This window comes from Orbicella faveolata, unplaced genomic scaffold (genome assembly GCF_042242905.1).
Source record: "Orbicella faveolata isolate gen_17 unplaced genomic scaffold, um_ofav_v1 contig_25, whole genome shotgun sequence".
NCBI classification, from domain to species: domain Eukaryota; kingdom Metazoa; phylum Cnidaria; class Anthozoa; order Scleractinia; family Merulinidae; genus Orbicella; species Orbicella faveolata.
The window spans coordinates 19,812,501-19,831,086 of NW_028301553.1; the positions used below are offsets into that span (position 1 = coordinate 19,812,501).

The 18,586-nt window shown below is 38.5% G+C and overlaps 4 protein-coding genes across 4 annotated transcripts; 3 read left to right on the plus strand and 1 right to left on the minus strand.

The window, feature by feature from the left end:
• Positions 1–575: 575 nt before the first annotated feature.
• On the minus strand, positions 576–4,027 carry LOC149109295 (transmembrane protein 186-like). Its single transcript, XM_089293634.1, has one exon. The coding sequence runs from the start codon at positions 3,845–3,847 to the stop codon at positions 3,083–3,085; it is 765 nt and encodes a 254-aa protein (XP_089149760.1). The 5' UTR covers positions 3,848–4,027; the 3' UTR covers positions 576–3,082.
• Positions 4,028–4,174: 147 nt separating this feature from the next.
• On the plus strand, positions 4,175–5,308 carry LOC149109296 (uncharacterized). Its single transcript, XM_089293636.1, has 4 exons — positions 4,175–4,582; positions 4,703–4,753; positions 4,840–4,945; positions 5,064–5,308. Exons 1-4 carry the CDS (start codon positions 4,175–4,177, stop codon positions 5,306–5,308), a joined length of 810 nt encoding a protein of 269 aa, XP_089149762.1.
• Positions 5,309–5,985: 677 nt separating this feature from the next.
• LOC149109297 (uncharacterized) lies at positions 5,986–7,333 on the plus strand. Its single transcript, XM_089293635.1, has 2 exons — positions 5,986–6,326; positions 6,522–7,333. Exons 1-2 carry the CDS (start codon positions 5,986–5,988, stop codon positions 6,913–6,915), a joined length of 735 nt encoding a protein of 244 aa, XP_089149761.1. The 3' UTR covers positions 6,916–7,333.
• Positions 7,334–14,171: 6,838 nt separating this feature from the next.
• LOC149109298 (uncharacterized) lies at positions 14,172–18,286 on the plus strand. The gene is made up of 3 exons (XM_089293633.1): positions 14,172–16,439; positions 17,207–17,534; positions 17,714–18,286. Exons 1-3 carry the CDS (start codon positions 15,311–15,313, stop codon positions 18,111–18,113), a joined length of 1,857 nt encoding a protein of 618 aa, XP_089149759.1. The 5' UTR covers positions 14,172–15,310; the 3' UTR covers positions 18,114–18,286.
• Positions 18,287–18,586: the final 300 nt, after the last annotated feature.

Consider the following 18,586-nt stretch of genomic DNA (forward strand, 5'->3'; position numbering starts at 1 on the left):
GTCCGATCCTGGTTTTGTCGACGCCGCCTAGGGCGCTTATTTCAAATTTAGGATAAGACGAGGGGGCGCTTATTCGAGGGGGGCGCTTATTTGAGGGAGCGCTTATTTAATTTTTCCCAAACCGTAGCCTGACATGATCATTTTTTTACTATATCATCTGTGCGTAAACACCAACATAAGCTGCTTATTGGAATAAAAAGCTGACCCCAAAGTTTAAATCGTGGCACTGTTAGTACTTAACATGTTCAACGTGTTCACTAAACATGTTCACAAACTGACACAATGTACAAATCTAATTCTACATGACGAAAACTACACAACCTTTGTTGTCTCATTACTCGTCCACAAAATGGGGGGAGGGTGGTGCTTATTTGAGGGGGGCACTTATTTTAAATTTCGGCCGATAGGAGGGGCACTTATTCGAAGGGGGCACTTATTCGGGTCGGTGTTCTCTGTTAGTACAGGGTTATCCTCAGCTAAAGCAATTGACACGTTAATTAAGTTATTATTATTATTATTATTATTATTATTATTATTATTATTTCGTATATTAAACATGTTGGATTATCATCAAATTAAAATTTAAAAAATTATTTTTATTATTACATCATCATCATCATCATTATTGATAATATGTACAAAAGTTTCTACTCTTGAACTACAAGGATACGTGTCATTGGCAAACTAACATGAAGACGCTAGTGAACTCACCAAATACCTTCATGAACTAATAGCAAACTCCGGGAGCAAACTGTGGTCATTGCCAAACACCCAAAGGTAAAACTGCCAGTTACCTAATTTCTCCAGAACTTGGTGTGCGTAAACAAATTTAGTATAACTCTCTGTTGGTGAGGTCAGTGGATACTCCTATTCCCATGAACATTTAAGAAGCAAAATGCCCAACTTAGGGGCTTGTAAAATCGTCAATTGCCATACTAAAAATATCAAACTTTGGAATCATCTATTTCCAGGGATATCTTTTGCAAAAAGTACAAGCAAATAAATAATTTTCGCTTCATATGCGTTGAAAGTTTTGCCAAGTGTCACCTTGATGTCAAAAAATGGAATGAAGGGTTGCTCTATTGTTTTGGCAATTATTTTCTTTGAATAAAGAACTGTGTGCATCACGAGGCATTTCAGAGTGTTTAATTGAGATCATCACCCCCATGCAAGCATCAAAGTCATAAGAAACAGAACTTGATTTAAGGGAGAATATTTAAATTATATATTTATTTAGATATTCAAATGAAAGAAACAAACATATTTTTAAAATTGTTAGCAGGAAATATTTAGGGCATTGGTGTGAACATTTTTACAAGACTCAAAAATAGTACACAAAATTATGTAGTGATGATGTCACTCTCAACAACAGATTGGTTAGCATTATGTTGTTGCTTAACTATGGGAATCCTTAGTAAGGATCTTAAGTCAGTATTACCTGTTATCAATGAAACTATCAAGTGAATGCAGAACTTCAATTCAGGAATTCAAGCTAGCATCTTGAGTGAGCATTTCAGGACAAGTTATTAGGTCAGGATCTAGAATCAGGGTAACTGAAATAAACTAAATATCAAGCAATATTCATTTTCAAACCAAACATAGTAAATTTATTTATTATATAATATAAACACCAATGAAATACCAGGTGAACTTTTGCGCAAAAACACATGAAAATAACATGTTATTTTCAAATGAAAACTATGGTTGTTATGGTTACATGAATCCCTTAAACTGTACTTAAATGTATTGCTGTATGATCAATACATCATCGGATCTTCCTTGGCAATCTTTGGCAATCATCAGTTATCTTTGGAAATCTTTGGACATTTTTGGAAAATGTTCGGAAACATTTGTCTGGCCTTCAGACAACTTTTGGAGAATCTTTGGAAATCTTCGGAAAGTGTTCAGAAAGTGTTCAGAAATCTTCAGAAAATCGTCAAAAACGTCATTAGTATGTTTATATAATAAAATAATACCAGGTTGCTAATAGATATGGAATTTATCTTCTTGTGGTCAACTTTGTATCTCACTCGTTCACTGGCAGCGCTCACTCATGAGATATCAAGTTGAACACTCAAAGAGAAAGTCCATATCTACACGAGCCCATGTATTATTCTCTATATAGAGTATTGCACTAATCAACAAATGAAATCCAACCACAAGCAAACAGAGTGAAAGTAAACCCCAATCAACTAACTCCAAGCAAACTGCAGGGCAAGTTAACTGTAGGCAAGTCAACAAGTAGGTCGGAGTAAAAGCTAACCGGTTTTTATCTTGTAATCCTGACTTGAGGTCCTGCCTTGATACTCAAAGTCACCATCCTGACTCTAAATCTGATCTGTTGCCTTGCAAAATGAAGTACTCACCACATGTCATGCATAATATAATAAGCACAGCTTTAAAATGCCACTTAGCCATTTATCAACTTGAAAAAGGTAAATTAATTGCCATAGCAACTTAGTGAAGCTGATGTTTTGAGTGCGAACCCTTCATCTGAGTACACATCAGCAGAGTGCTACCAAGGAGAACTGGAGTAATCTGAGCACTCTCCCAGCTAACTGGCTGGTTTGAATAGACTGCCAACGTCCCCTTTTATTTGTAAGCAGGGTGTATTTCAAACTATTTTTGAGCTTACCCTTCAGGCAAGGTGTAAATTATTATGATACACAAGCCCAAAAGTCATTCTCACTAACTCTACAAAAAAATTTTATGAGGATAATCTCTGGCAGTACCTCTGTAAAAATTTGAATGCCCCAAGCAAATCCTAGACAATTTCCACAGAAGACTTTTTTTGCCAACAAAGGACAGAATCCACTAGCCCAACTACAAAATCCATTAGACATGACTTACTGTACATACTGACGACAATTGTCATTATAGAAAATATCCATTTCTCCCACTGGAGGCTTTTGGACCCCTCAACCCCTTAGAATTTCCAGTAACCTTCCATGGGGCAGAAGAATGGAGTAGCAGTCTTTATTTTAAGGTAGTACACTTGGGTAGTCCATTATAGTGGTGATGTCAGTGATAGGCCTCTGATGCAACATGAGTGCAGCAAACCAGAGACCCTCAGAGAAGTTTGCTACTTTTTTGATGCAAGTCCAGTTTCCATTTGGCTAATTTCATCTATAGGTACCCCTATCACACTAAAGAATTTCTCATGAAGAATCTTACAATGCTGTAAATTTATGAGATACACATCAGTAAAGCCATTAACCTCTAGCCGGTGAAATGTATTATTCAAGTTGATTCCAGAGTCACTGAGTGGAACCAAGTTCGCAAGAGGAAATGTTCTATTGCAACGATTTCCCCAAAAAGTCAGACTAGAAATTGTTACTTGTTGAGTGGATTCGTCAAAAGAGAGTTCTCCAACAACACGGCGGATAAAATAACTCAAGACAACCAACCCAGCCGTTGTACCAGTAGCCCCTGTTATGGCATAAGTAAGGTGAGCGAGTGTTATCACCCCATTGAAATACCAATAACTCATGGGCCATATCAGACTTGTCACAACTGCCACGTGGAAGATCTTCACTCTAGAAATGAATCGTAAATGTTTTGTCCATTTAAAGCGATAAAGCACCTTATCTCCTCCAGGATTCAGGCTGCTTGAAGTTCCATACTTATGTTTATGATGCTTAATATCCATACGATGCTTATGAACAGCTCCACTGGTGCCAATATGGTGACAAATAACTACGTCCCGACGCCTTGCTGATAAAATTACCTTCGAGTGCTTCGACATTGATGTTTGCATCTTCTCTTTGCACCATATATCAAAACAGCAACCAGGACTACCAGAGTACATTTTAGAATATAGAAAAAACCCTCTCAAAGGAAGACGCATCTTACAAAGTCGCCGAGAGCGTCCAGGAATCCAGAGCAAACAGACAGAGCTGAAAAACGACTGCGCATGCTCATTCGCGCGCGCAGAGAAACTGGGAAAGACAACATAAAACGATAGCAACGTATACGTAAAATGGCGGCATTTTTGAAAAATTTAACAGCGCTGAGAGTTTTCGCTTGGGCTAAGGTGTAAGTAAAAAGGTTAAGCTTGAAACTTTCCTTTAAGACCGGTCGATATTAGTTCTAAAACATATCTCCTGAACACCACACTTCCATCCTTGAACACTCATCGAAATTTTGCCGCGAAGTCGGAGTTCGTGCCGCGAAAATGCGGCTCGTGTTGCAGATTATGTTAATGAGTTTGATGTTCACGGAAACTTCCGGTGAGCGGACCTGTTGGTACCACAGAAAAACCAGACAAGGCGAGGAATGCAAAGGGAAAATACGGAGGTTCAATGCTGCAATAGCAAGGTATGTCGGTGGCACTACAAACAGCTGGGCATGTACTCGACACTGGACCAGAATAAACCGCGAAGCACATGGTTTTTGTGCATGTCCACTTCCTGTGCACTCAACTGATATTTCAGCCAACATACCAGCGAGGTTTTATGAAATGTTTGACCGCATCGGACGCACTACGAGTGGTTACCGTCCTGGTGCGCGATGGTGTTCCAGTTGTAGGAAAAATGCAGACCAATTGTTTAAAGATGAACAAGATTACAGCCCTCATCGAAAGGTATGGTTACTGGGAGGTTACAATAAGAACGCCCTTTAAAATGAGTGGCACATATTTCCGAGTTTCTTGTGACATGCAAATGTAAAACCGGTACAAATAAGTTCCTTTTGATGATTTCAGAGAAAAAGTACTGATGTGACATTCCATCACACCTCGCCCATGCCAAAACAGGTACTTCTCATAATTTTGTATCATATTTGATGCCAGCTATGTAAAATCAGTTCGAAATAACAAACCTCTCGTTGCATTCCTCCTAGAAGTCACCGGAGGAAATGGATTTGTTGCTCAGAAAGGAGACAAAAAAGTGCTGCACCTTGCAAACACAGCTTCATGTGGCAACACAACAGCTCGCAGAGATAAAAGGTGTTTTTACTGTTTTGAAGCTGATTGAATTAAAATTTAGCATCATAACAAAAACTCTATACTTCTCACAAAAATATTTTAATTCTTGTCATGGTTGATTTTTCTACATGTATTACAGAGTCAACAATTGAAAAGAAGTTGGAAGCATTTCAAAAGGCCCTGTACAGACATCAAATAACCACCCCAGACCAGAAAATTTACAATCCAGAGGCAATGAAACAATTTACAGACAAAAATAGCCCTGGACTCTTTGAGGACATCCTTAACTGTTTAAGTGGAAGAAAAAGCTTGTCCAACAGAAGGAGAGAGATGCAAGAGCAGAGAGTGGTGTCCCTTCTCCACATAATGGCCTATTTTAGGTAACAAACTTTAAATGAAGTGAGCTACCTGAAAGAAAATTGTTTTTCATTCACTGTTCATAGAGGTTGTAACAATGGAAGCAAATTACTTTTACCTACATAACAGGTCACAAAAAACATCTGCACTGCAAAAGGACAGTGGCTTATACGCGGCTAGTTGTGGCATGTCCTTGCAAGGCCTATCTGCTGGTCAGATTTTAGGATACAGCACCACGCCTAGGAATGTGCAGCAGTTAAAAGCAGACCTTGCTAAAGATCATGCCAACTACATATCACAATAGTTGCAGAGAGTAAATGAGGTCAGTCTGCAAATAAAGAAGCAATTCTAATCAACAAATGGCTTCATGCACACCACCAAAAAATATTATTGAAAAAAAAAGTCATTTTGGCTAATCAATTTTCTTTCTTGTCTTTGTCTGGAATAATATATTAAAATTAATAGAGCAGTTTTCAATTGAGTGTGGAAAGTAATCAGACAATATTAATTTGGTTTTGGTTTCGCATTCACTACAGTTTGAAATCAACTGAGTACAGTAATGTAGTCTAATAATAATAGACTACATTACTGAAGTCAGCCACTGTCAAACCATCGTTTGGCTCTGATTTAAGTCACTCAATTGAAAACCACTCTATTAACTACTTAATTATGGTTTTTACACTCTGTCTTTCCCATCAGCTGACATGCTTCATGTCTTAATGGTTGATGACTTCCACAACATTCACTCATTTCATACACCAGCACAACTTGCTAGGACAAATGTGGTACACATGGCATCCTGTACAGCAGATGTGCATCCCACAGTCAGTGCAGTACCCCGCCCATCGTTATCCTTACACAGACAAGTAGTAATCAATGTAAATGGCCAACAGAAGACCTGCCTTGGCAGAATACATGTCCCATCTGTCCTGGAAATACTAACAAATGACTTAATGAATATGCAAAACCAGTTTTTGGACCAGCTACCACAAAATATGCAAAGCATTGACCCAGGGAGACTACAGGCAGCACTGCGAGAACTAAGGCTAGTATAATTTATAATGTTTATAAACAGCAGCCTGTTTGTAAATATAAAGTGACCTGTTATAAATATCAAAAGAGTGAATATCACCAGCGTTCAGCAATTTTAATAAACCAAAAATTATTGGAAATCGGCATTTCAAGAATAACAATGGTTATAGAAATGCCAGCAACAATAACATTTTTATTTGTTATTCAGGGTGTACTCAGATCCAACGACACAAGACCTCGAGACACTGGAGACATGTATGTTGATTGATGAGTTCGAACAAGATCTAAAACGCATGGACAACTACAAAACAACCCTAGAACGTGTACTTAATAAATACCCTGAACTTCAGCTGTACAGCAAGAAGTATGTTCTGCCACTGCCAGCTGATTGGCCAGGATGGTACTATCCCAAAAAGCTAATAGCAAGTGGATGGAATCCCAGCATTGGAATAATACCAGAGCAAGGGCCATTTCATGTGTGCCTCAATGCCTATGAAGATGTTGTTTCAAATTTCAAATTTTTTTTTGATAAACTGTTTTCAAGTGTCTTTGGAGGCACTTTGGTATCTAAACCAAACCCTTTAAGAAATCATTATGTGTGACTGCTGCATTAGTGGGTTGGCAACTTGTACGAGCAAAAGTTCTGGAAAAGTTTGCAAACTGCAAGCAACATGAATTTGTGACAATTTTGCACTTACTTGAACATGTTGTGCCTCTCATCTTTTAGCAGTACAATATTTTCAGAAGTGGCAATCTAAAGCTATATGAGATGGTCATGGCACAGTTGGCAATTATTTTCATCCGCTGGAGAAGGAAGCATTATAACAAATCAACCTTGTCATTTTTGAGTGACTGTGCATATCAGTGTAAATATCTTCCGGCATACTGGTCTATAAAGGCCAGTATTCTCAAGTTGATAACTGAAAAAAGGTAGAAGTCTGGCATTCTGTTCTAAGAAGAAACACTGAAAAGTTTGAAGATGCAAAAAGCATTGAAGATACTGCTAAATCACTAGCATCATCAGGGTTTCTTAGCGAATTTGTCCAGTCCTTTGTTCTACAGTAACACCGTGGTCAGCAGAGTGAATCCAACTTGTGGCTTGTTGCAGGGAAAAGTGCAGAATTTCTTCTTGATCTGTTTAAGAGCATTTCACAGAACTGCCACAAATCATAACAGGTAACAATTCTGAAAATAAAAAAAAGTCATAAAATTAATAAATACAGAAGTCTAAACCATTTATTATACCATCATAAAACAATACAAGAATTTGATGATACAAGAAAAATTGAAAAACACAAGCTGCAAGCAAGTATTTTCCACATTTCTAAAGTATTGTCAAATTCCTGAGGTGTGTTAAGACAGTTTAAGTAAAACGCGTGGTTTAGGCTTCTTTATATGATTCTTAGATATGTAGGATAAGGATATGCAGACATAGATATAAAATGTATCAAACAATAGAATGAATATGAAAATAAACAAACATAATTAATGAATACTGATAACATCTCTGACTTAAAAAATGGAAAAAAAAAAATTACCAAAATTACTAACACAATGTTTTCCTCATAATAAATGTACATGTACTACTGACATGTACATAATTTAATTTTTCAACATTTTTGATATTTGACTCAGGTTGAACGCCCAGTTGCAAATAATGGAAGACCAAAAGGGAAGCCACAGTACCATCTCCCAACGTTTGAAACCGCAGTAGACACCAAGTGTTTTCCACTAAGTTATAATCTCGATGATGTAGAGCCAGGCCAACAACCTCATCCAGATATTTATTGTGATTTTCCAACTTGCACAAGAGAAACAGAAGCAATGCCTGTACTTTTATTGCACTTTTGTTTAGCAAAATGTTCTTTTCAGAAAATGTTCAAATTCCTCTGCTCAACAGTCCACTGAGCCAGACATGGGTGTACCAGCTAATTGTGCAAGGGATTTTAGTGGGTAACAGCATCTATGACTCAGTGACACAAAACATTCCTCAAACATTTGGTGTTTTACAAGCTCTACAATCATCCACTGTATTAAACAATGTAATTGGTGGCACCACTGTAGGACCTGAAATGCCTGTTAGCATTATCCCTGAAGCAAGTCCCGCAGCTAATTTACCTTTTCACTGGAGAACTGCTTTAACGCATGGCAAAACAACATCTATTTTTATTTTAAATTCCAATACTGTCGTCTTTCATTCCTTTTTCCTCTTAGACAGCCACTTACATGGGAACAGTGGAGCCCATGTAGCTTTTGCAGAATGGCAGTACTCCTTCGAATTACTTTCTTGGTTCAAGCAAGTCAACAATTTTCAGTTCACTCTTGGTACAGTCACTAATGTTAGGTTTCACTAACACCTCACTAAACTTTTCCCAGCTTTTTAGCATTTTTAGCATATATTTTCCTAGCTTCCTAAATTCCACCATTTAAACTACTTTTTAACCCATTAACTCCTGAAGCTTTTTGTCAAAAAAGCATTTTTTGGACATTTTCAAGCTGGATATGAGCCAAATTAGCTGCAATCTACTCAAATAGCAGTTGCAACAGGACAGCATGCCTTTCTTTCCCCCAGCATCGCGTTTTACGACATTTTGGCCAGGGCATACGCAGAAATCAAAGAGAAAGTGTGGTTTACATCGTTTTTATTTTATTCATTTTTTTCCTTACTAAATTGACGGGGAGATAAATAAGGAAAGGCATCTGTAGAAATGTACACCAAACTGAATTTGAACTCCGACTACTGTCTCCAGAAAGTAAGCCTTTATAGACTCGTTATTAGCGAAATATAAGCTTAAATCAGCAAAGTCAAGGTCAGCCCATGAGAGCAGATATTTTTTTACCTTTCCAAATTCTCTGTTCAATTTCACAAGTAAGAATACTCAGCGTTCCATTAATTTTTCTGTCATATCTCCAGGAATGTTGAGTGGCAGGGTAAATACATAAATGTTTCAACATGAAGAAGGGAATCATTTCCTTTACAGTTTGTTCCCGTGAGGTCCAAAAGCATACAACGAGTGCTCAAGTACAAATGTAAGCTGATGTGCTCAAATGCGGCGTCGACAAAACCAGGATCGGACCGGACCGGACCGGACCGGATCACGGATCGGATCACGGATCGGATCACGGATCGGATCGCGGATCGGATCGCGGATCGGATCACAGCAAAAAAAAAAAAACGTTTTAAAGAAAAAAAAAAATCAAATCGTTTATAAGATAACAATAAATAAAAAATAAAAGTGGAAAACTAAAATATGTTAAATAAAAATAAGAATCCCAAATTTGACGCAATGACATGTTAATTACAGAGAATGACAAGAGGTCATTTAAAAAGCCACATAAGCGCCTAATTTACGACAAATTTAAATTGTAATGAACAGGCAGATGTAGTTATATTTGAACGTTAGTTGGCTTGAAGCTTGCGTGAACCTCCCATTCTCGTTTTTGAAATTGTTGTTAGTATCAGTAGCTAATTCTCGGCTACTTTTTCGTGTCAGATGTGAGCGTTACAGTTAGCGTTACAGTTAATGAGAAAGCTTACGTACGAAAGCTTAAGGACATGACTTGCTTTAAAGGAGCTACGTAACGATTTGCGCATCTTGAAAAAACTAGCCTAGTTTTTCAAGTTCGTCATTTGCAGTCCTCATTAATCTTTGCCATCCTTAACGATCCTCATTCCGTTTTGATTTGTTCTTTCCTCTTAAGTGCTTTCTATCCTAGAACACGATCATTTTAAGGTTTTATTCCATATAAAGGCAACTCTTTACGACCCTAAAAATGACTTTAAAAATCGTGACGTAACTCCTAAAATGTTGTTTATTCTCGGGTTGCGTTATCGTTCACACTATCGATGTTATTCCTATATTTTTTTGTAAAACAGCTATATTTCCTTGAAATACAAATGGTGTGTTTCGTTTTATTCCAGTACGAAATATCGTATTCCAAACTCACATCTTGTAAAAGTATAGACTTGTCTCAGAAACGGAAATTGTTTGAAATCATCAGGTGTTTAATTTTTTAGTGTTTTTAGTTTTTGTGTTTCGATTCATATGTTCGTCCTGTTATTACCATGCTTACTCGTTTTAGGACAGTTTACCTTTGATGCAAGCGAATATACGAAATATCATTTATCTGAACTGCGGAGAAAGATATGAAGACATGATTGATCATCGCAATCAAAACCCAACAGCCTGAAAAAAAATTCATCTGTGACCAGCTCCCAGTTGGCTTGATATTATAAAAGAATAAAGGAATATCACACCTGAATTAAATAAAACGTTCTGCTCACAGTAGTCACTCTAGTGTAATTCGCTCAACAAAATTTTGAATTTTGAATTTTTCTCCTTGATCCGATCCGTGATCCGATCCGTGATCCGATCCGTGATCCGATCCGTGATCCGGTCCGTGATCCGGTCCGTGATCCGGTCCGTGATCCGGTCCGTGATCCGGTCCGGTCCGATCCGATCCGATTTTGTCGACGCCGTGCTCAAATGCGAGCTTACGTGGCAGGTTTATCCTTGCGGGTCGGTTACATCTATATATAATTATTTGTAAAGAGCAAACACATTTGAATAGATGTATTGACAGCAAGGGAGTTGAAATTTACTCTTTTTTAGCCTGTAAGTGGTATCCAAAATAAACTTAACAAGCGTAAAGCGGTCACTACTCACCATGGCGCTGCGACCGATGTCTGCTAGAATTTGCTGTGTTTAGACCGTCAATATAGCCAGAAATATGTTCAGGATATCAGGAACATCTGCTTGACTGAAATGACATTGAAAGTTCCATCTTCTCCATTTTTCTCGGATGATATTAGTCCAAAAAATGAACATCGAATAGCCCCAAAACTTTGCATTGATCAAACGATCGAAAATGCCACCACTCGTCGACTCACCCGCCTAAACCCTACGCATGCGCAGTCGTTTTTCAGCTCTGTCGAGCAAACACTGACCTTCTCGGAGCCCGCGCGTTTCGCTCAGAGGTGACTACCCAGATGTGTATGTACCTTTTATATGGATAGTAGGTATAATTAAAGTGCCACTAACACCCCCCCCCCAAATTTTTTCCTTTGATAAAATCTACTAGTTTCCCTGATTACTTCAGCGAAAAAATTATCTCGATTGATAAAATCCCTGCGTTTCTACATTAAACATGTAATTTCTATGTTCACGACCGCGCAAAGTGGGATCTGGGTCGGGCTACTAGTGACGTCACTTCGGGAACCGGGCTAAAACACTCAAGAGACTTTTGACTGAGCTTCGAGGGCAGTCAAAACATTTTCGGGTTATTTGTGATTCATATTTTATCAAAACTGGACAAGAACTTTAAGTGAAAGAACTGTTTCATCTAGCATTACAATTCGGAGTCTAGCTACGATTTGGACGGCTGCGAAGAGATCGCCACGTTGTATAATTATATTTAGGCGGGGATCGACAATTTGCCGGTCCATTTGGGTTATAAAGGTACAAACAATGACTGAAGAGTTAGCTTACAGCTCTTAAAGAGTTATAAAGATGTCAATGAACACGATTGGTTAACTCCGAGGTGATTAGTAGTAGTAGTACTGGTAGTACTGGTGGCGGTGGCGGTGGCGGTGGCGGTGGTGGTAGTAGTATACTTTATTTACCCTCGGATTGTAGAGTATCTTTAACAGCTAATGTCTCCGAGCATTTCAACAGCACAATGGGCAAAGACCAGATCACAACACCGGGAACTTCGTGCCCTGCTCTTTACGATTAGCAAGTACTATTCACATCCACTTATGATCAAATTTTTACCCCGTGATTTTTTAGGTGTATCACATAGAATTCCATGAAAGAATAAAAACGTCGATTACCGTTTGCAAATATCTGCATTAGTTCCGGAGATATTTAAGTTTGAAAAATGTATAAAATATGCAAGGGACCGCATACGATAAACGCTGCCAACGTAGGACAATCTTGACAATCTTGACAATCTCCAATCTTGACACTTTGTCTCCTTGCGCCCCGAAACATGTGATGTGGCAACGCGTGTTTCGGGGCGCAAGATAGTTCAAAGTACGGAACCAGAAGCATATCACCCAGAAGCGTTTAACTCTAGTTCAATGCTGCCGATTATTCCGAACCAATTAAATTTAACTTCCTAATATGGAGCGAGCGAGAGCCCGTGGACATGTCGTGTACGCGCGGACTACACGCAGGCTTTCGTGAGGAAAGTTGCAACAACCGCAACACTAATTAAGAAATAATTAACCGCGCGGCCATGGGCCGAGCGCGGTTCTAGGTTTACCCGTGGTTTATTATTAACCGCGCGGCCATGGGCCGAGCGCGGTTCTAGGTTTACCCGTGGTTTATTTTTTTTTTTTTTGTCGGTGACCAGACGCAGACCTCCGCTCGGCCAAACTTTGAGTCATGCAACGTGTGATGTTTTTCCGCCAGAAGCTGTTAAAACATAAATACACGGACAATTTTACGGATATTGTTTTCTTTTTTGTGGGTAAAATATATTTTCTTTTCGTTTTATCAAAGCGTTGGATTTAAAGGGAATAATAAATACGCTGAAAAAAGGTATTACGTCAGCCATGGAATGCGCTGACGTTGCAGCTTTCACTTTCGCTACGTGACAAATAAGATCGTGTTTACTTTGCAAGTTTATTTCGGCAGAAGCGACGGTCATTAATTTATTTGTAATTTTGCGAGTATTTCTTGTGGTTTTAGGCAAATGAAGTAAATCCTTTGACTGTTTCATCGCAGCAAGTTCATAGATCGGAAGGAAAATTAAATATTTGCAAGCCAAGCAAAGAACGTGTCAGAACGTGCAAAGATTACGTCATTGATAGGGAAATAACCACCGTACTAAAGATAGCCGTAGATAACGCAATTCTTGAATTATGTGACTTGTGTGACTTCTTTGCTAACCCTTAACTCAAGGGAAAAAAACAATTAAATTTAATCGTGACTTTAAAGAAAGAAAGCGGTTTGTAATAGTGTTCGTATCTTCATGTCCATACATATCCCGAAGAAAGTTCCAGATTAAGACTATTACGTCATCGGAGATGTCGCAACGGCTACGACTGATGGTGCAATAATAGAGTGTGTGTTGATCAAGTGATGTGATGTCTACAGTAATCAATGAATCATCAAAGATTGCTTTGGAATATGGACTGCGTTGCGACTGTAGTACTAAGAAAACAGTTAAATTTTAAAAGCGCGGTTATAAGATCTAACAGATCTTCTTGTTATTTATTTTTTTTGTCGGTGACCAGACGCAGACCTCCGCTCGGCCAAACTTTAAGTCACGCAACGTGTGATGTTTTTCCGCCAGAAGCTGTTAAAACATAAATACACGGACAATTTTACGGATATTGTTTTCTTTTTTGTGGGTAAAATATATTTTCTTTTTTTTTTCTATCAAAGCGTTGGATTTAAAGGGAATAATAAATACGCTGAAAAAAGGTATTACGTCAGCCATGGAATGCGCTGACGTTGCAGCTTTCACTTTCGCTACGTGACAAATAAGATCGTGTTTACTTTACAAGTTTATTTCGGCAGAAGCGACGGTCATTAATTTATTTGTAATTTTCCCAGTATTTCTTGCGGTTTTAGGCAAATGAAGTAAATCCTTTGGCTGTTTCATCGCAGCGAGTTCATAGATCGGAAGGAAAATTAAATATTTGCAAGCCAAGCAAAGAACGTGTCAGAACGTGCAAAGATTACGTCATTGATAGGGAAATAACCACCGTACTAAAGATAGCCGTAGATAACGCAATTCTTGAATTATGTGACTTGTGTGACTTCTTTGCTAACCCTTAACTCAAGGGAAAAAAACGATTAAATTTAATCGTGACTTTAAAGAAAGAAAGCGGTTTGTAATAGTGTTCGTATCTTCGTGCCCGTACATATCCCGAAGAAAGTTCCAGATTAAGACTATTACGTCATCGGAGATGTCACAACGGCTACGACTGATGGTGCGATAATAGAGTTTGTGTTGATCAAGTGCTGTGATGTCTACAGTAATCAATGAATCATCAGAGATTGCTTTGGAATATGCACTGCGTTGCGACTGTAGTACTAAGAAAACAGTTAAATTTTAAAAGCGCGGTTATAAGATCTAACAGATCTTCTTGTTTTTTTTTTTTTTGTCGGTGACCAGACGCAGACCTCCGCTCGGCCAAACTTTGAGTCATGCAACGTGTGATGTTTTTCCGCCAGAAGCTGTTAAAACATAAATACACGGACAATTTTACGGATATTGTTTTCTTTTTGTGGGTAAAATATATTTTCTTTTCGTTTTATCAAAGCGTTGGATTTAAAGGGAATAATAAATACGCTGAAAAAAGGTATTACGTCAGCCATGGAATGCGCTGACGTTGCAGCTTTCACTTTTGCTACGTGACAAATAAGATCGTGTTTACTTTACAAGTTTATTTCGGCAGAAGCGACGGTCATTAATTTATTTGTAATTTTGCGAGTATTTCTTGTGGTTTTAGGCAAATGAAGTAAATCCTTTGACTGTTACATCGCCGCGAGTTCATAGATCGGAAGGAAAATTGAATATTTGCAAGCCAAGCAAAGAACGTGTCAGAACGTGCAAAGATTACGTCATTGGTAGGGAAATAACCACCGTACTAAAGATAGCCGTAGATAACGCAATTCTTGACTTATGTGACTCGTGTGACTTCTTTGCTAACCCTTAACTCAAGGGAAAAAAACAATTAAATTTAATCGTGACTTTAAAGAAAGAAAGCGGTTTGTAATAGTGTTCGTATCTTCATGCCCATACATATCCCGAAGAAAGTTCCAGATTAAGACTATTACGTCATCGGAGATGTCGCAACGGCTACGACTGATGGTGCGATAATAGAGTTTGTGTTGATCAAGTGCTGTGATGTCTACAGTAATCAGTGAATCATCAAAGATTGCTTTGGAATATGCACTGCGTTGCGACTGTAGTACCAAGAAAACGGTTAAATTTTAAAAGCGCGGTTATAAGATCTAACAGATCTTCTTGTTGTTGAAAATGTCGAAGGTTAAAAGAAAGCTGACCTTCACAGAGGTTAAATTCGACGAAGAGGGAAACTTGCTGCCCGCTAAGAGACCGAGACACCATCCCAGCGTGAAAAAAGAGTCCAATTGTGATGTACGATCGGCCACCTCGACAAACGTGGGTCCTTTCCGTGCCCTGCAAACTGTTGTTTGGACGCCAATTGCACCGAAACGGTTTGCCGAAACACCTGAAACTTGCTTCAAAAATGACCAGTCTGCAACGGAAAACACCTCTTCTGCAACACCGGCATCTCTGACACCAAATAAATTTGACTGGGTTCAGCGCGTGGAAGCGTTTGTCGGCTCGGAAGCCCCTGAAATGCAAGTTAGTTACTGGGATTATTCAGACGGTAAACATTGCTGCGTGTCGGAAAAGGATCTCTCCCGTTTTGACAAGAGTTTTATATTAACAATTCATGTTTCCCCCATATTAATTCATGTTTCTGCGAATGGGGACTACGTTGTAAAAGTTCTCTTTCGTGATGTCTTAAAAGGAACGCTGAAACACGATCGAGACCTTGTTTACCTTTTTCGTGTCAGTACCGAGAATGTGATTTGTCCGGGATTGACTATGGTAGCCACGAAGGAACACTCTTCATTGAAAAGATCCTGGGGTTTTCCTTTCGATCGCATAGACAGTAAAAATTGTTTTATGTTACACAAGCCGCAAAACAGGAAACAAATGCCTGGTTCAGATCAGTATAATGTCTGTCGCAGCTGCAAAAAGCTTCATCACGAGTTGAAAGGTATGTCGAAGAAACGAGAACAAAATGCAGCAGGGCGTATTTCGAAGTCTTCAAAGTGTAATTGGAGATTTCTCAGTCCTAAGAGTCAGAAACGACGATGGCGAGCTGTGACTTCCGGTGTTAGAAGACTTCAACGAGAAATAAAGAGGTTGAATAAACAACTTCAAGTTCCTTTATCCCCCCAGTTTTCCAATCAAATGCGGGAAATCACCGGTACTATTTCATCCAAGTTTCAAGAAGATCTACACGATATTTTCGAGGAAGCCGAGACACAAGGGAAAGGGAAGATCATACGGTCAATTTGGATGAAGGATGTTAAGGATAGACAGGCATTTTGGAAGGATCAGAATGTCAACAGTAAGTCCAGTTACTTTTTGTTTGTTTTTATTAATTACAGTTATTTTCAAGTAATCAAGCGCGATTCTCTCAAGGAACTTTCACACTATTTCATTAGATTGGATGGTTAAGTGCTTTCAATGTTTTTTGTTGAAGTAAAATTTTTGAAATTGAAATTTCCGGTTTTTCGTAAAGCTATGCAGATCCAGCTGAGTTAAAGGAAACGTTTGAACGCGGTTATATTTATTGTTGATATTATTACATGTCGGAGAAAATTACTTCATCTCTGAGAGCAGGCAAATTTATCGTTAATTTTTAATTTGCAAATTAAATGAAATTTTCTCAGTCTTAAAATAAATGACTAATAGTATGAGAGCTCAAGACAAACAATTAACGATTTACACTACTCGTGATATTTAGAAAGTCTTTCAAATTGCAATCCTAAACGCTCGTGCAATTTTGAGAGAATTTTTAAACATATCACACGTGTTGTAAATCCTCAATACGTCACTTTCAACATATTAAAATTCAGCTTGGTATTGAGGTCTAGAGGACACAAACAATAGAAATGGATAAACATGTCATTCAAGCCCCTTCGTTTGTGTCCTTTAAGCCTCACTGCCAAGCTGAAATTTTTGATATATTGAAAACGGTCTGTTGCACTTACATTGATACCTGTTAATGAATTCCATTGTTCTCTGAATATTATAAAAAAATTTTCCTCGTTCTCCAAAGCAACTGGGAGGCCTACACTGTACATTCATTTTAGGCCTTATCCTCCATAACAGGAACTGGAAAAAGTGGTAACCGCTGGAGTGCAATTACCTATCGTATTGCACTTGCAGTCTTCACGAGGAGTCCAGCAGCATATGATGCCCTAAAGAGCTATGGTATTTTACAGCTCCCGTCATTGTCAGCGATCAAACAGTTCACTTCTGCAAACTATCAGCCTGCTGGTACTAACTTTCAACATCTACAGGAAGCTCAAAAGTCATATACCGCATACATTGAAGAAAGAGTAGAACAGGGTCATCCAAAACCAATGCACACAGGTGTGGCCATTTTTGACGAGGTCAAAGTTGTGATGAAGGTTCACTGGAACAGTGCAGACAGTGGGTGAGATAATGTAAACTTAGAGCAGTAGGTTACTACTGGTGGTTAATGCAAGACTTTGTGACTTGGTGAGAGTAAACAAATCCTTGGTTGCACACGTAAATGTACATATACCTAGTATGCATGTCAATGCTTATTTTGATATTGTTTTTTTCTGTTGTTGTTGTAAATTTTCTGTAAAGGTTTGTGGGTCATGCAATGACATCAGAGGACATGGCATCATTACAGGATGTTTATGAGGAGTTGAGAGCTCCCAAGGCATGCAAGGCATCTTACCAGTTGCAGTTTCTGTGGCATGACCTCACTAGTGACTTTGATGTCATTGGACCTTACTACAGCAGCCAGAAGGGAATGGAAAGCAAATTTATAATATCATGCCTGATGGCCAGCATCCATGCTTTCCATATCCACGGGTTTAAAACCATGGTAGTAGTCTGTGATGGTGCCAGTGCCAATTTAAAGGCAGTGAAGTATCTCACAACCCTGCGAAGTGGGGCATATGGCATCAATGATGACCCTGATGTTGATGAACCACACCATGTCAAGCCATATAATATTGTACATAAGGTCTTATCTTTTTAACTGGACCTTGAGTTTTTCCCTTAGCATTACTTGTCGATCTGGGTGTTAACTCTCAGGACAGTTAAAAAGGCTCTCTTAGTGTGATTGTCATTTTTGACATGTTGCTCTGCAACCTGCAATAGACAAGTACCATTAACATTAAGATGAATAAAATTTAAAAAGTACAAAATATATGTGCATCTTCTGACATTCTGGTCTTTAATAAGCTTTCTTGTGACCACTTCTCTCTTGGTTCCCCTTTTGAGGTTTCTGTTCTCGACTCCACTCCCAGTGTTTGAGCAAAACCCTGATGAAGTTTCCAGTCCCCCAAGAAAGTGCATAGATTATAAAAATACTTACAAATGAAATAAAACCTCAGTCATTTCCAGGACTACTTTTATTTTTGAAGTCACAAAGCAAAGGTCAAATTGCTTTTCAGATTAAAGAATTCACTCTCAGGACATTGAATTGCTACTGCAGCGACATTTGTTTCT

Coding starts and splice junctions, on each gene's coding strand:
- LOC149109295 (XM_089293634.1), bottom strand. CDS start 3,847: ATGCGTCTTCCTTTGAGAGGGTTTTTTCTATATTCTAAAATGTACTCT.
- LOC149109296 (XM_089293636.1), top strand. CDS start 4,175: ATGCGGCTCGTGTTGCAGATTATGTTAATGAGTTTGATGTTCACGGAA. Junction 4,754..4,839: donor CCTCGCCCATGCCAAAACAG/GTACTTCTCATA, acceptor CATTCCTCCTAG/AAGTCACCGGAGGAAATGGA. Junction 4,946..5,063: donor ACAGCTCGCAGAGATAAAAG/GTGTTTTTACTG, acceptor CATGTATTACAG/AGTCAACAATTGAAAAGAAG.
- LOC149109297 (XM_089293635.1), top strand. CDS start 5,986: ATGCTTCATGTCTTAATGGTTGATGACTTCCACAACATTCACTCATTT. Junction 6,327..6,521: donor GCAGCACTGCGAGAACTAAG/GCTAGTATAATT, acceptor TTTGTTATTCAG/GGTGTACTCAGATCCAACGA.
- LOC149109298 (XM_089293633.1), top strand. CDS start 15,311: ATGTCGAAGGTTAAAAGAAAGCTGACCTTCACAGAGGTTAAATTCGAC. Junction 16,440..17,206: donor GAAGGATCAGAATGTCAACA/GTAAGTCCAGTT, acceptor CCTCCATAACAG/GAACTGGAAAAAGTGGTAAC. Junction 17,535..17,713: donor TGGAACAGTGCAGACAGTGG/GTGAGATAATGT, acceptor TTTTCTGTAAAG/GTTTGTGGGTCATGCAATGA.